Below are 15,976 nucleotides of genomic sequence, written 5' to 3'. Positions count from 1 at the left end.
ACAAAGCCTGCATGCTTTGTGCCACTGCCCAAGTCAGGCAGCCCTCTACCACCAGAAGGGAAATAGGGATGGGTTCTGGGCCCTGACCAGCTAGGGATGCTGGATGCACACCACAGGCCCTCCACCTTCCCCTCCTGTCCTTGAGGCCTGGACTCAACCCTTTCCGCTGCCTCCTGAGCCCTGCATGGGGCCAGGGATGCCCTTGTGGCTGAGTTCCTTGGTCATGGAGCTGGGGCACACGTGATGCCTTATCGAATCTGGCTCCACACTCCGTGTGTGCACAAGTGTGTGTGCGCGCAGCTTGGGTTGGTTTAGCCGGTTCTTGGAAGGGCCCTGGGACCACGAAAGGGGCGGCAGCCCTGAGCCCCTGGCGTGCAGAGCGGGTGCAAGTCCGGTCCAGTAGAGTCAAACTTACCTGCCGCCTGCCTCTTGCTCTGGGCCCGCAGCGGAAGCGCGAGCCCTACTCCCGAGGTCTTTGGAGAGGGGTTCTGGCTTTGGGCCCCCAGCCTTCGGAGGACACCTCACTCGGGCCGTCCCCCGCCTGCTCGCCCGCCCGCCCGCCCGGAACCTAAATGCGGCTCCCTGCCTGCGGGGTCGCGGCAGGGACGTCACAGAGGCGGCGACATCACAGGCACCAGCGCCTCCAATATTTCCAGCGCCCCCCAGTCTCCCAGCCAAAGAGCACACTGGAGGCTGAGAGGCAGCATCTACCAGCCCGCTCCCCGCCTCCAGGACAGAGCCTCGGTCTGCATGGGGGTGACAGGTGGGAGCGGGCGGGCGCCCGGGGGCGGGTGTTCGGGTGGGCGGGCGGGGAAAGCGACAGTGAGTGTGGGCGGGGCGCGGAGGAAGCGGTCAGGAATCGGCCCGGGGCCCGTTCCCCTGCTCCCAAACCCCCGGCACCTGAAAGGCAGGTCGATCCCCCGCCAAAGCCCACCCGGTGCCCCTGACTATGGCCCCCAGCCTCAGCCCCTCCGTGGTGCACATCCGCGTGCGCGCACGGACACGCATGCGCGCCTTGTGGTAGGGCCTGCAGCGTCAGTGGTTCTTGAAGGGGTTCTGAGACCACAGAAGGAGCAATGGCCTTGTGCACAGGAAACGACTCATGAATTATCCTGAACTGCAGATCCAAAAAATCACATCCAGTTGTCCCTGCTTGACGCTTGAGGCTTTGCAGGGAGGAGCGGCAGTCTTGAGCAGATTTTCATTGAGCGCCTCCTTGGTGTCTTGTACTCTTCTCTGAACCAATGAGCAAAGATGTTTGCCCCTAGTGCCCCGGGTCTCCCCTTCCCATAGGAGCGTCAGATCCCCCACTGAAATGGTGGCTTTCGTTTGGGGATCCTCTCTCCCAGAAGGGCATGGGCCAGCATTAAAAATGATCAAAAATTAGGTGGGCATGATGGCTCAACGCCTGCAATCCCAACACTTTGGGAGGCAGAAGTGAGAGAATCACATAAGGCCAGGAGTTCAAGACCAGCCTAGGCAACATAGCGAGACTTTGTCCTCTACAGGAAATGTTTAAAATTAGACAGGTGTGGTGGCATGAGCCTGTAGTCCCAGCTACTTGGGAGGCTCACTGGAGCCCAGGAGTTGCAGTGAGCTATGATGGCGCCACTCCAGCCTGGGCCACAGAGCAAGACCCTGTCAAAAAAAAAAAAATTAACCAGAGGTCGGGTGCAGTGGCTCACGCCTGTAAGGAAAAACGTAGATTGGACAGCCAGGTCTGTCATGGAGAGGATTACACTGATTATTTGAATTGGGCTTTCAGGCATGAGTAGGACTTTGCCAGAAGAAGACTTTCCAGGTATGAGAAATAGCATTTGCAAAGGCATTGGGTGCAGAAGAGCCTGCCGTACTCTGGGGGTAGCTTTGGCTTAGGGTGAGGAACAGGAAGATGGATGCCAAGAGATGAAAAATGAAGGTAGAGATCAGATCAAGAGGCCACATGGAGTTTGGGGGTGACCAGAGGCAAGTGAAATGTAGCAGGCTCACTCTGGGGTCATTGAAAATCCAGGTTGGAGGGGGACATGGTTGCAGTGGTCCCACTGGAGGACTAAAGAGATTTAAGACAGTGCAGTGAGTAGCATCCCAGAGTCTGGAGTCAGCCAGACCTGCCTTTGGGTCGTGTGCTGCTCTTAATAGCTGCATGACCTCATACACGTTTCCTCATCTGTGAGAGGAGAGCTGTGGCCAACTGGGCATAGGGTAGGTATGAAGATTGAATGTGCAAAGCACTTAGCACCAAGTGCCAAAGGGTAGGAAGACGTGGGTTTGTGTTGGCTCTGGTACTGGGCGATAAGGAGAGCATCAGGGGTAGGAGGGCAGGAGCTTCGGAGTGAGGAGGAGTCACAAATGACCCAGGTTTCTCATTTGGGTGAAAGGATGAAGGATGAATGGGGCGAGGAGTGTGGGATATGGAGAGATGACAGACTAGAAAGGGAGACAGGAGTCAGACAGGCAGAGCCGTGGTGGCCACACTTAAGAGTCTGGACATACAGGGTGTGAATTTGAGGTAAGAAATTAGGCCAGGCACGGTGGCTCATGCCTGTAATACCAACACTTTGGGAGGCCAAGGTGGGAAGATTGCTTGAGCTCAAGAGTTTGAGACCAGCCTGGGCAACATAGTGAGTCCTCATCTCTTTTTTTTGGTTTTTTGTTGTTGTTGTTGTTGTTGTTGTTGTTGTTGTTGTTGTTGTTGAGACAGAGTCTTGCTTTGTCGCCCAGGCTGGACTGCAATGGCACCATCTCGGCTCACTGCAACCTCTGCCTCCCGGGCTCAAGCCATCCTCCCTATAAAAACCTAACAAAGACATTATAAAGAAAAGAAAATTATACACCAATATCCCTCATGGATATGCATGTGAAAATGCTGAAAAAAAGCCAATCAGATTCAACAACATATTAAAAGGGTAATACGTCATGACCAAATGAGGTTTATCCCAGTAATGCAAGGCTGATTTAACATTTAAAAAAATCAATTTATAGCTGGGCACGGTGGCTCACACCAATAATCTAGCACTTTGGGAAGCCAACGCAGGTGGATAGCTTGAGCCCAGGAGTTCAAGACCAGCCTGGGCAATATAACAAGACCTATCTCTACAAAAAATACAAAAATTAGCTGGATATGTTGGTGAACACCTGTAGTCCCAGCTACTCCAGAGGTGAGGTGGGAGGATCACTTGAGACAGGGAGGTTGAGATTGCCATAACTGTGCCACTGAACTCCAGCCTGGGTAACAGAGTGAGACCCTGTCTCAAAAAAAATCGATGTGGCCCGGCGCGGTGGCTCAAGCCTGTAATCCCAGCACTTTGGGAGGCCGAGACAGGCGGATCACGAGGTCAGGAGATCGAGACCATCCTGGCTAACCCGGTGAAACCCCGTGTCTACTAAAAAAATACAAAAACTAGCCAGGTGAGGTGGCGGGCGCCTGTAGTCCCAGCTACTCGGGAGGCTGAGGCAGGAGAATGGCGTAAACCCGGGAGGCGGAGCTTGCAGTGAGCTGAGATCCAGCCACTGCACTCCAGCCTGGGGGACAGAGCGAGACTCCGTCTCAAAAAAAAAAAAAAATGTATTTTACCATAAGCAGAATATAAAAATATAAAAGAATTATCACCCAAATAATATAACATTACTCATATGTTAATGTATTATAATGTATGTTATGTATACATATATAATATTAAAGAAAAACCATATGATCATCTCAATAAATGCAGAAAAAGCATTAGGCAAAATTCTCAATAAATGCAGAAAAAGCATTAGGCAAAATCCAGCATCCATTCCTAATTAAAACTAAGCAAACTAGGAGAGGAAACTTCATGCAGATGCCCAAGCTAATAAAAGGCATCATGAAGAAACCTACAGCTAGCATCATCCTTAATGATGAAAGGCTAAACACTTTTCCCTAAGCTCAGAACGAAGCGAGGACGTACACACACACTCCTACTCAACATTGTATGGAGATTGTCCCCAGTGCAATTAGGCAAGAAAATGAAATAAGAGGAACAAGATTGGAAAGGAAGAAGTAAAAGTGTCCTGACTCACACACATTATTGTCTATGTAGAAAATCCGATAGAATCTAAAAGGAAAAAAAGCTATGAGAACACATGAGATTTTAGTATGGTTGCAGGATACAAAAGATGGATCCATTTCTGTGTGCTAGCAACAAACCACTGGAAATAGAAATTCTTTCGGCCAGGCACAGTGGCTCATGCCTGTAATCCCAGCACTTTAGGAGGCCGAGGCAGGCAGATCATTTGAGGCCAGGAGTTTGAGACCGCCTGGCCAAAATGGTGAAACCCCATCTCTACTAAAAATACAAAGAGTGAGCCGGGGCCAGGCGCGGTGGCTCAAGCCTGTAATCCCAGCACTTTGGGAGGCCGAGACAGGCAGATCACGAGGTCAGGAGATCGAGACCATCTTGGCTAACACAGTGAAATCCCATCTCTACTAAAAAATACAAAAAAACTAACCGGGTGAGGTGGCGGGCGCCTGTAGTCCAAGCTACTCGGGAGGCTGAGGCAGGAGAATGGCGTAAACCCAGGAGGCGGAGCTTGCAGTGAGCTGAGATCCGGCCACTGTACTCCAGCCTGGGCGACAGAGCGAGACTCCCTCTCAAAAAAAAAAAAAAAAAAAAAAAGGGCCGGGCGCGGTGGCTCACGCCTGTAATCCCAGCACTTTGGGAGGCTGAGGCAGGCGGATCACAAGGTCAGGAGATCAAGACCATCCTGGCTAACACGGTGAAACCCCATCTCTACTAAAAATACAAAAAAAAATTAGCCGGGCGTTGTGGCGGGCGCCTGCAGCCCCAGCTACTCTGGAGGCTGAGGCGGGAGAATGGCGTGAACCCAGGAGGCGGAGCTTGCAGTGAGCCGAGATCGCGCCACTGCACTCCTGCCTGGGGGTCAGAGCGAGACTCCCGTCTCAAAAAAAAAATTTTTTTTTCAATTATTTCATATACTGCAGAATATTATTTGAATCCCTAATAGAACATTCTCAAGTCAGGCACAGAGATCTCAAGCTGAGTCAACATCTGACTTTTTCTCCCAGCCCCAGTGCTATTAAGAGGCTCACACAACAGTAATTTCTTCTCCTGTCCATACCCAGCTGCCATTTATGGAGGGGTTGAGGCTGTGGGTGTTGATTAAACTGCCCAGTGAAATTTTGTAAAGGGAGCAAAGGCCCTGAGGTCAGAAGCCTGGCGAACAGCAGGACCTGGGGCAGGGGGAGTTGGAGAGGGAGAAGAGAGACACATGAGGAAGCCAGGGAAGCGTAGTGATCAAGGAGGTGGAGGGTTGGGGGATACATCCCCCAAGACCAGGCTAAAGCAGATGGTCCCAATCCCAGGACCAGCCATGCAAGGACCCCTCCCTCCAGCCGCTACATCTCTAGGAAGAGACTGCAGTACATTCTCATCCTTTCAGTCGCTTCCTGGGAGCCATTCTTCCCAGTCAGAGCCAGGGCTGTCACTTCCTGCCACACCCCAGGCTGATGGGGACCCACCTTGCATGATGGCAGGGTCGTCATGATGGCCCCACCATCAACCCCTACGCATGGTCCTGAGTAGCAGAGAACAGGGCAGCCTGGTGCTTCCCACCCCCACAGGGTGAAGAAACAGATTCTGCAGTAAAAGATACAAGCTTCCAGGGAAGGGTGTGGGGCTGGGGACGTTCCCAAGGAGTCAGTCTCCCCTGCAGAGGGGGATCTGAGCTCCTAAATCGTCGGCTAGGTGCTAGCACCACCTCAGATCACACACCCCGGGTGGAGGACTTGGCCTGGAGTCAGTGATGGATGATCCAGAGAGAGTAAAGGAAGCCAGCAGAAGAGCAGGAATGGGGAGATGGGGAAGGTTCGCGTGGGGCGTGATGGGGACTCCATGCAGTTACAGGCTCCTGGGAGTAGCCGGGGGCCAGGGAGTTAAGAGTTTCCTGAGTCAAAACCGCATTCAAGTCACCACTTCAGCTATGATCAGCTGGGGGGCCTTGGGCAAATGGACCTGTCCTAATTTTTTGTGTTGAATCCATGAGATAAAGCAGGTAAAGTGCCCAGGCTATGGAAGCGCCCCGTCATGGTCGGGGTACTGTTAGCAGTCACAGTTTTGGGGGAAGGAGATGGAACAGGGAGCCTCCGAGGAGGCAAGGCACAGACAGTGGAGGGAGCAGGACTGGAGGATAGGAATGGCTACCGGCTAGGGAACAAGGAGGGCGGGGCAGGTGGGTGAGGGAATGCAGCTGGGAACAGAGAAAAAGAAGGGCAGGAGGAGGTGGCTGGCTCTGGAATCTCTCCGGGACTGTCCTCTACCCTGCAGCTCCCTGCCCTCACCTCCTTTCCCCTGCCAGGTACCCATGGATTTCCATGCTGCAGCAAAGGGTCAGTGGAGGTTGCAGAGATGCGGTGAGAACCATCCCCGATCATCACAGGCCTCCCCCGAGCCCTCTGGGACCTCCAGCCTCGCCCCTGACACCACCAATCCCCCAACCTAGGATCTCCCTCCCTTCTGCCATTTTCAAAACCTCCCCGGCGCCAGTGTCCAGGCCAAAAGACTGGGGAGGGCGTGGGGTATCTACCCTCCCACTTCTGTTTATGCCCTCAGCCCCTGGCAGAGGAAGACTGAGGGGTGGTGAGACACACCCAGGGACAGAATAGGACCTGACCCCTCAGAGCTGCCTGGCTTGCTGAGGACAGAGCTGCTCAAGGCGGGGGTGGGCAGGCACTTGAAGAAAGAGTGGGCAGGTGGGTGGGAGGACATTGCTCTGGGGCTCCCCTGCTGGGGACTAGTGTTCTGGGCACTAATTCGCGAAGTGAGTTGTCCCAGCTCACCTGCAATGCTTGATAAAAATGAGATTCCTGGGCCTTACCTCCAACCAACTGGATTCCTCTTTTGCGGGGTGGGGGGGGCATGAGTTGGCAAGGAGTTTCCTAAACCCCCTCAAGTTTCAGAATACAACTCCAGGCTTCCTGGTGGCAGTGGAGTGGGACAGCCAGGGGAGGGGATCAGCTGGTGGCGGGGTGGTCGGGGGGAGGTGCATCTTGCCAGCCTCTGTTACAAGGCAGAGGGCTTTGAGGGCCCCAGAAACCCCCTTCCCGCTGAAGCCACCGCCCACCCCACAGATCCCCATCACCCACTCTGTCTCCTTCTGTCTTAGAGATGACTTAAGTCAACACCAGATACAAGAGGAAAAGGAGGTAAAAAGGGGGTGTCCTCTTATGGGGAGGTGGTAGGCAAGTGGCAGGGCTCTTCCCTAAGTCTCCATCAGCCCCTACCCTTGACAATCCTGGGACCCTAGTACCAGGCCAGTGTGGGTACACTCACACACACACCCCCTCACCAGGCAGGTCTCTGAGAGGAGGCAGGCATGGGGTTGGGGGGCGGGGGGAAGAGAGCAGGACCCGGGGCAGGGGTGGGGCAGGGACTCGGTGCCAGGGAGGGCCTCAGGGGCAGGACCTCCCGCTCCTGCCTCCTCAGCTTTGAGTTGAAACATTTCAGCTGGAGGCAGACATGCTAGAGCAGAAGCCCCAGCTCAAAGTGGACCTGGCTCCAGACCCAGACCCAGAACTGGAGATCGGACAGGTGCCGGCTTTACTGGAGTCAGAGCTGTACCCAGCCCTCAAGCTTGAAACTGAGCTGGACACAAAAGCCAACTGGAACGAGGAGTCTGACCTCGAAGAGCCCCTGCAGCTGGTGTGCCAGATAGAGTCCGTCCACTCCAACATGGCGCCGCCCACGCCGCAGACCTTTAGACCATGGAGTCTGAATTCAAACTATGGGAGTTTCACGGAGGAGAACCACGTGTCCGCCTGCCGTCACTCCATCAGTGCACAGACCTCCAAGCACCTCTTCTGGGCAAACAAGCTCATCCAGGCCTCAGAGCACAGCCTGCAGCGGGCCATCAACATGCAGCTCAACAATGGCAGTGCAGGCCAGCCCATCAGTTCCCGGCTCCGGGAGGCCATCCCCACTGACGCCCTGTGCTCCAAGGAGCAGCTCCAGAGCCCCGATGCCCGCTCAGCTCCTCCGGCCACAAGCTTCCAGGAGCCAAGCCCCCTCCTGTCCTCAGATCTCCCACCACCCATTGGCCTGGCAGAGCTAATCACCTTTGCATCTTCCCTGGCCATGGCCTCCTCCAGCAGGACGGACATGCCCAGTTTGGAACACATGATGAAAGCTCCACCTCAGGAGGCTCTGGAGCCTTCCACAGAGCCCCTCCTGATCACTGCGGAGGAGCAAAAGCCAGAAAAGCACGCAGAGGCCCTACCAGAGAAACCACGTGAAGCCAGGGCACCACTGAAATCTTGGAGTCAGGAAGACAAGAACTTCACTCAATCTTACTTTGACTTCAGCAAGCCAGGGATCAAGAGGGCCACCATCGAAGGGCAAATGCAGCTTCTCCAGCCACCAGCCACATCCCCTGTGCTGCAGGGAGGCAAGGAAGAGTGAGTGAGGCCAGCCCCACAGCTCCCATAGAGGGGCTGTGCTAGAACATAGGGGGGTCCTCACACAGCCGGCTAGGGGTGGGGAACACTGGAATGAGGACCTGGGAGCAGGATGCGGTGGGCTGTGACGCCTCCACCTCAGTGACCTCATAAAGGCTGTTGGAACAAGGTTCCAGTGGACTGAGGTGCAGAGCCAAGGCAAGGGCTGGAGGAAGCCTGGGGACCAAGGAGGGTGGGCACAGGGGCCTGGGTTCAAACTGGGAAGGACCACGCTGGCATTAGGTGGCTTCCCACCCTGGGGGTTGGGCCTCACCGAGGTCGGAAATGCTCAGGCTGGGGTCTGCCCTGTTGAGAACAGGTTGGCCCCAACCCTGGAGTCCAGGACACTTTTCTTGAGGGGAGAATGAGGATGCAGGGCACTGCAGTACACCTTGCTTTCTGGTGGTGAATGGACACAGAACGTAACCTTAGCTGCCCAGACACAGGCAGCAGCAGAAGACCCCTGACCCCCAGTGACCTCTTCAGAGGGGCCTCTGGGCTCAACCCTCTCCTTCGACCACCCTCTGGGGCCCAAGTGACACTCTCTCTTTTGTGTTGCAGCTCAGTGCCGCCAGGAAAAGAGAAACAGAATCCATTATTGGTGAAAATCCATTTTAAGCTGTCAGCCCCCACAACCCCAGAGAAATGACTAGACAGAACCAATAAAGCCTCCAGTGCTGGCCGTCGGCTCAGACTTTTGTGCAAATGCCCCTGGGCCAGGGAGCTCACCTGGCTGCTGTGTCCTGGTCTGCCACCCCATTTTTTAGCTGCCCCAGCTCCACCTGCCCCCAGAGGGCAATGCCACCCTTGTCCTGGCCACCCATCTCTCACCTGTCCACTCCCCAGGGTCAGTTCCCTTCACTTCCTCCTGGCCAGCCCTCTAGGCCAGCAGAAAGACTTGTGGCTGGCCGGGCGCGGTGGCTCAAGCCTGTAATCCCAGCACTTTGGGAGGCCGAGACGGGCGGATCACGAGGCCAGGAGATCGAGACCATCCTGGCTAACACAGTGAAACCCCGTCTCTACTAAAAAAATACAAAAAAAAAAAATAGCCGGGCGAGGTGGCGGGCACCTATAGTCCCAGCTACTCGCGAGGCTGAGGCAGGAGAATGACGTAAACCCGGGAGGCGGAGCTTGCAGTGAGCTGAGATCCGGCCACTGTACTCCAGCCCGGGCGACAGAGTGAGACTCCGTCTCAAAAAAAAAAAAAAAAAAAAAAAAAAAAGAAAAGAAAGACTTGTGGCTGGTCTTGGGGAGGCCTCGGTGTCCTCTGAGGCTTCCATTTCTTAGACTGTGAAATGAGGCTTCCTCTTGGCCTGAGGCCAGGGAAGTGTTGGGATCATCTGAGGAGATGGCCTCCTGGGCATGGACTGGGCAGGTGAGAAAGTGGGTCTGAGGGGGATCTTCCTGCACTCTTCATGGGGAAGGCCTGGCATGGGGAAGGGATGGTATCCAGGAGTTTGAAGGGGAGGAAAATGAGGCCGAAGGACTGGTCCTCCACGGGTAACAGGCCGGAGCTAGAAAGTACCTTCAAATGCAGGAGAGAGCCATACATCACCCAGACGTGTGCACACAGACATCACCAGCTGCCCAGCACATCACACATACAGCACCCACACACAGAGGAAGCAGCATACGACACCCATGCCCATGTACACATGTGCCTGACAGTCACATGTACCAAATATGGACACAAGGCCGGGTGTGGTGTCTCATGCCTGTAATTCCAGCACTTTGGGAGGCAGAAGCCAGCAGATCACTTGAGGTCAGGAGTGCGAGACCAGTCTGGCTAACACGGTGAAACTCCATCTCTACTAAAAATACAAAAATTAGCTGGGCGTGGTGACATGCGCCTATAGTCCCAGCTACTGGGGAGGCTGAGGCAGGAGGATCTCTCGAGTCCGGGAGGCAGAGGTTGCAGTGAGCTGAGATTGCACCACTGCACTCCAGCCTGCGCAACAGAGCGAGACTCCATCTCAAAGAAGAAGAAAAAAAAAAAATGCACACAAATGCACACGCCTCCCACCCAGGGTTTGGCCTTGGAGGCCAAGAGGGCAAGCAGTATAGACTGACTCCTGGCAGAGTAGAGATGGCAGCAAAGGAAGGAAGGGGATTCGGAGTGCATGGATGGACAGGGATGTGGACAGGGAAGCCTGGGGGAAGGAGAAGGGGAGGCTGCGCCATGGCCCGGCCTCAGGTTCCCTGCTAAGTGAAAGCCCAGCCTTGTGGATCTTCAAGAGCCTGCCCAGCTTTCGGAGGGTCCAAGGAGAGAGATGCCTAGGGCCTGGAGGGTGTGATTAGGAAGGGGTGAGCAGTTCAGAATGGGTCAGGGCCAGGAGGAGAAGCGGGCGGGAGACTGGAAGGAGGGACAAGGAGTAGCTGCAGAGGTGGGTGTCTTGGGGGCGGTGGGGGACTGAGCCAGAATCACTGGGCTCTCAGGATTAATCTTTCCATAGGTTTTTTTAAATTAATAGACTTTATTTTTTAGAGCAGTTTTAGGTTTGCAGCAAAACTGAGTGGAAAGTACAGAGAGTTCCCATGTACCCCTGTCCCCACCCACATACAACCTCCCTGGTTCTGGACATCCTGCAGTGGTACATTTGTTACAACTGATAAACCTACACTGACTCATCATCATCACCAAAAGTCCACAGTTCACATTGGGGTTCACTATTGGTGTTCTACATTCTATGGGGGTTTGTTGTTTTTGAGACGGAGTCGTGCCCTGTCACCCAGGCTGGAGTGCAATGGTGTGATCTCAGCTCACTGCAACCTCTGTTCACCTCCTGGGTTTAAGCGATTCTCCTGCCTCAGCCTCCCAAGTAGCTGGGACTACAGGCACCCGCCACCATGCCCATCTAATTTTTGTATTTTTGTAGAGACAGGGTTTCACCATGTTGGCCAGGCTGGTCTTGAACTCCTGACTCTAGGTGATCCACCCACCTCAGCCTCCCAAAGTGCTGGGATTACAGATGTGAGCCACCGCGCCTGGCCCGTTCTATGGGTTTTGATTGTAGTGTGATACAGAGTCGTTTCATTGCCCTAAAAGTTCTGTGCTCTACCTGGCCCCTTCAACTCCTGTCAACAACTGGTCCTTTTACTATTGCCACAGTTTTGCCTTTTCCAGAATGATTTGGAATCAAACGGTATGCAGTTTGTTTGGGTTGGCTTCTTTCACCTGGTAATACACGTTTAAGGTTCCTCCATGTCTTTTCCTGGCTTGATAGCTCATTTATTTTTAGTGGTGAATACTATTCCATTGTCTGGGTGTATGACTGTTTATTTATCCATTCACCTACTGAAGGACATCTGGGTTGTTGCCAGGTTTTGGCAATTATGAATACAGCTGCCATAAACATCCATGTGCAGGTTTTTGTGTGGATATGAGTTTTCAAAACATTTGGATAAATACCAAGGAGCACAATTGCTGGATCATGTGATAAGGGTGTGTTTCATTTTGTAAGAAACTGCCAAACTTGTCTTCCAGATTGGCTGCACCATTTTGCATTCCCACCAGTAATTAATCAGTTCCTATTGTTTCACATCCTCACCAGCATTTGGTGGTGGTAGTGTTTTGGATTTTGGTATCTGAATAGGTGCATAATAGTATCTCATTGTTTTAATTTGCAATTTGCTGATAACATATGATGTTGAACATTTTTTCATGTGCTTACTTTCATTTGTATGTATTCTTTGGCGAGGTGCCTGTTTAGATTTTTTTTTTTTTTTTTTGACAAGGCCTCATTCTGTCACCCAGGCAGAGTGCAGTGGCTTGATCATGGCTAATTGCAGCCTTGAACTCCTGGGCTCAAGTGATCCTCCCATCTCAGGTTCCCAAAAAGCTGGGATTAAAGGTGTGCGCCACCATGCCTGGCTAAGCTTTTTATTTTTTGTAGAGATGGGATCTTGCTGTGTTGCCCAGGCTGATCTCAAACTCCTGGCCTCAAGTGATCCTCCCACCTCAGCTTCCCAAAGTGCTGGGATTCAAGATGTAAGCCACCACACTTGGCTTTTGCCCTTTTTTAAAAAAAAAAATCGGGCTGTTCATTTTCTTACTGTTGAGGGGTTTTGTTTTTTTTGGTTTTTGAGACAAGTTCTCTCTCCATCACCCAGGCTGGAGTACAATGGTGCCATCACGGCTCACTGCAGCCTTGAACTTCTAGGCTCAAGCAATCCTCCCTCCTCGGCCATCCAAAGTGCCGGGATTACAGTCCTGAGCACCATGCCTGGCCTCCCTGTTGAGTTTTAGGAGTAATTTGCAGAGGGCAGAAGACCAAGAGATCGAGTCATCACTGAGAACAAACAGGTGACCAGGTCTGGAGGAGGGTCCTTTTCCCTCACCCGGGGTGGGGGGAATCACTGCCCTAGCCCTTTCCCCAGAATCCCCTGCATAGAGGGCTGTGGTACAGTTTCATGTGGAGGATCCTGGGAGGAGGTGGAACCGTATACCCACAGGCCTGGTCCCAGGTCTGAGTACCTGAGTGGGCTGGACCCCTCTGCCTCTCTCCTTCCTGCCTCTAAGGCCTCCACAGCAGCCTCAAAGGCTGCTCATATGAGATCCAGCAGAGGAGCAGGCAGGCAGGATGCAGAAAGGGAGGCTGCAGCTGCACACTGCCCGGCTGACCCAGACGGAGCTAGCACTAGCCATGGCCACAAAGGCTGAACACACCACGAGGAGGGCAACAGAAATCCAGGGCCTTGTGGCTGCCCATCCAGCAGAGTCAGGTCCAGATGCTGGGTCTGAGAGGTGAAGGCAGGGACCAGGGGCCAGGCCTTGGGGGCTGGGTTTGGGGTAAGGCCTGGCTGGCCCTGGCATTTCTATGCAACAGGTGCAAAGACCTTTCCAACCTCTTTCTATCTCCTGGGGCAGCTTGACAGGTGAGACACCCCAGCAGCTGGCAGGTGAGGGCCCCAGGACTGGGAGTAAGGAAGAAAATTAGGGGGTGCTCAGGGAAGAACTACAAGGGATTGCCTGCCCTGAAGCTGGGGTCACTGCAAGAAGCAGTGTTTGCAACCATCCCTCCATGCTTGTCTGATTTGCTCATCTCTACAACCCTAGAGCTCACAGAGTGTGTGTGTGTGTGTGTGTGTGTGTGTGTGTGTGTTTGTGCATGTGTGTGTGAAGGAGGGAGGAGAGGAAAAGAAAACTCAATGGATTGGTATATAGGTGAATGCAGGTATTTAGATGGATGGATAGATAGATGATGAACAGGATGGAAAAGAAGGGAGAAGGTAAAGGAGGAGAAAAAATGAGGGGAAAAATCTGAGTTCCCCTGCCTCATGGGGCCTAAGACCATAAGGGTAAAGGCAAAAGAAACCACAGCCCCATGCTCCCCCAAACAACATGTCCTGATATTGGCAAGGGCCCCTCAAGGCAGAATCACTTTATTCATCATCAACAATGTTCAGTGCCTACGACATGCCAGGCACCAGCAGGGCTCCAAGGCACTGTAGCTTCAGAGCCAGACTGCTAGATGTGACCTTGGACATGAATTTTGAATGTTTTTCAAATACGAGTTTTGGACATAAGGACTGGATGGGCACATAACATGTACCAATACACAACAGCCACTGCTACTCTTTATATTAAAAGTTACAGGCCAGGTGTGGAGGTTGATGTCTGTAATCCCAACAGTTTGGGAGGCCAAAGCGGGAGGGTTACTTGAGCCCAGGACTTCGAGACCGGCCTGAGCAACACGGTGAAACCCCATCTCTACAACAAATTAAACAATTAGCCAGGTGTGGTGGCACGTACCTGTGATGCCACCTACTCAGGAGGCTGAGGTGAGAGGATCGTTTGAGCCTTGGGAGGTTGAGGTTGCAGTGAGCCGAGATCTCACCACTGCACTCCAGCCTGGGCAAAGAGTGAGACTCTGTCTCAAAAATAAATAAATAAATAAAAATTTAAAACACCAAGGAGGGAGTTAGAATGAGCCAAGTCGTCAGTTCCACCTGAGTTAGAGTGGGCAGCTCTCAGGGTTCCTGTGTGGGTGGTTTATCTTGCCACCTGTCCCCCTCTACCCTCAGCCTTCCAGGATATCTTCAAACTCTTCAGCTCCAGCCCAATGGGTACCGTGGACATGCACAGCATGAAAGGCGCCCTAGGCAATGTGGGTATCCAACTGAGTCCACAGGAGATATTCGAGGCTCTGCCGCAGGTGGACTTGGATGGTGGGTGCCCCATCCCTGTCCTCTTGTCCCCTCCCACCTCCAGGCATCCTTCTAAAGAATACCTCCCCTTCCCACAAAATCCTAGCCTGGTCCTATTTTAAAGTTCCCTCTTACAGGAAGCCTGCCTTGACCAACACACCTATCTCATGGCCTGTAAACGTTGCTACTGTGTTAATCCTAAATCCTGATTTGGGAACCCCCAAGGCATGGGTCATTTCTCCCCCATTCAAACTAGGGTCTGCCCTTGGCTAGAGGCAGGACTAGATTCTCTAACACCTGGAACTGCCAGCAGGCATCTGTAAGGCAGGCCTTCTGCAGGGGCAGGCACCCACAGCGCCCCCTCTCCTCTCTCCCCAGGTGTTGGAATCGTAAGCTTCAGTGACTTCCTGGGTGTCTTCAATGACAACCACCGCTTGGCTCAGTGCATGGGTGAGGGGCAAGGCTGGTGGAGGAGGGGTGGGCCTGGCCTAGGGGGAGCCCCCTCCTCACGCTCCTTCACCTTTTTTGTCCCAAGCCGGGTGACGAACAGCCAGGTCTGTGACCCCCAGGGACTGCAGACCCTGTTCTTGGAAATGCTATTCAAGCTGCTGAGCCGGGGCTTTGTGTCCTCCAAGTTGGCACAGGAGGTGATGAGGTGGGCACAACCATACCAGCTCCACGGGACCCCTGATGTTCCTGCCCTAGAGACGGGAGCCTTGAATTCTGGGTCTGTTTCCTGGGCCCCAAGTCGCCCCAGGACAAAGCAGTGGCTCCCGGCCCTGCTTTGGCTTCCGCACCTGTGAGACAGAGAGGGCTGGGGCTGGGGGTGTCTGAGGCGGCCTCCCCGCCTCTCTTCTCCAAGCTACTACTTCAAGAAGCAGCGGGCTCTGGGGCTCAGCCCAGGCTGCGGGGGTTGGGGGGCGCTCCACGCGGGCCTCACCTTCTGCCACGCGGCGCGCATCAGCGGCCTCTCCAACTAGGAGCTGGCGCGCTCGCTGCACAGACTGCACGAAGTAGGTGAGTCCCCGACCGGGCGGGGTGCGCGGGTACCCGCGGGAGGGACCTCTCCCAGCCACTCACAACCCCCGCCCTCGCCTCCTACCCCCAGGACCCGCTCTGAGAACCGTCTCCTCCTCTACCTCCTCCCGGGCACCCACCCTAGGTGCGCGCAACCCCTACTCTCAGATTCCTAACCTGGAGGAGTCGGCGCTCCCGGAACGCAGGACACGAAGCCCAGCCGCGGGCCCCGGCTTCCGCCTGAGCCAGCCCTACTAGCCCGGCCGCCCCAAGTTCCCGCCCAACCCGGGGCGTGGCTCGGCCTAGGTGAGAGCCGGCGGGCGGGGGAGGGATACGCAGTGA

General features: G+C 54.1%; 1 protein-coding gene and 1 long non-coding RNA gene across 5 annotated transcripts; both read left to right on the top strand.

The window, feature by feature from the left end:
* The first annotated feature begins 608 nt into the window (after nt 1–608).
* On the top strand, nt 609–9,152 carry LOC105468630 (spermatogenesis associated 32). Of its 4 annotated transcripts, XM_011718829.3 has the most exons (6): nt 736–763; nt 1,766–1,801; nt 6,337–6,391; nt 7,144–7,183; nt 7,485–8,431; nt 9,032–9,152. In XM_011718829.3, exons 1-6 carry the CDS (start codon nt 751–753, stop codon nt 9,117–9,119), a joined length of 1,179 nt encoding a protein of 392 aa, XP_011717131.2. In that variant the 5' UTR covers nt 736–750; the 3' UTR covers nt 9,120–9,152. The 4 variants fall into 4 exon arrangements, with proteins under 4 accessions (XP_011717137.2, XP_070939382.1, XP_011717131.2 ...); XM_011718835.3 differs by lacking the exon at nt 1,766–1,801 and having other exon boundaries at nt 609–763; XM_071083281.1 differs by lacking the exon at nt 1,766–1,801 and having other exon boundaries at nt 731–763; nt 7,464–8,431.
* A 5,254-nt stretch (nt 9,153–14,406) lies between these two features.
* Nucleotides 14,407–15,317, top strand: LOC139359653 (uncharacterized). Its single transcript, XR_011615899.1, has 3 exons — nt 14,407–14,638; nt 14,996–15,067; nt 15,153–15,317. It is a non-coding gene; the product is annotated as an uncharacterized lncRNA (long non-coding RNA).
* Nucleotides 15,318–15,976: the final 659 nt, after the last annotated feature.

Source organism: Macaca nemestrina, chromosome 17 (assembly GCF_043159975.1).
Source record: "Macaca nemestrina isolate mMacNem1 chromosome 17, mMacNem.hap1, whole genome shotgun sequence".
In the NCBI taxonomy this organism is placed as follows: domain Eukaryota; kingdom Metazoa; phylum Chordata; class Mammalia; order Primates; family Cercopithecidae; genus Macaca; species Macaca nemestrina.
Note: the sequence above shows the minus strand (reverse complement) of the source record. Positions and strands in the feature narration are given on the sequence as shown.

Bases quoted from the DNA above. Each gene is read 5' to 3' on its own strand.
- LOC105468630 (XM_011718829.3), top strand. The intron at 1,802-6,336 runs GTATGAGAAATA...TTCCCCTGCCAG, and splicing joins GCCAGAAGAAGACTTTCCAG to GTACCCATGGATTTCCATGC. The intron at 7,184-7,484 runs GTAAAAAGGGGG...GAAACATTTCAG, and splicing joins AGATACAAGAGGAAAAGGAG to CTGGAGGCAGACATGCTAGA.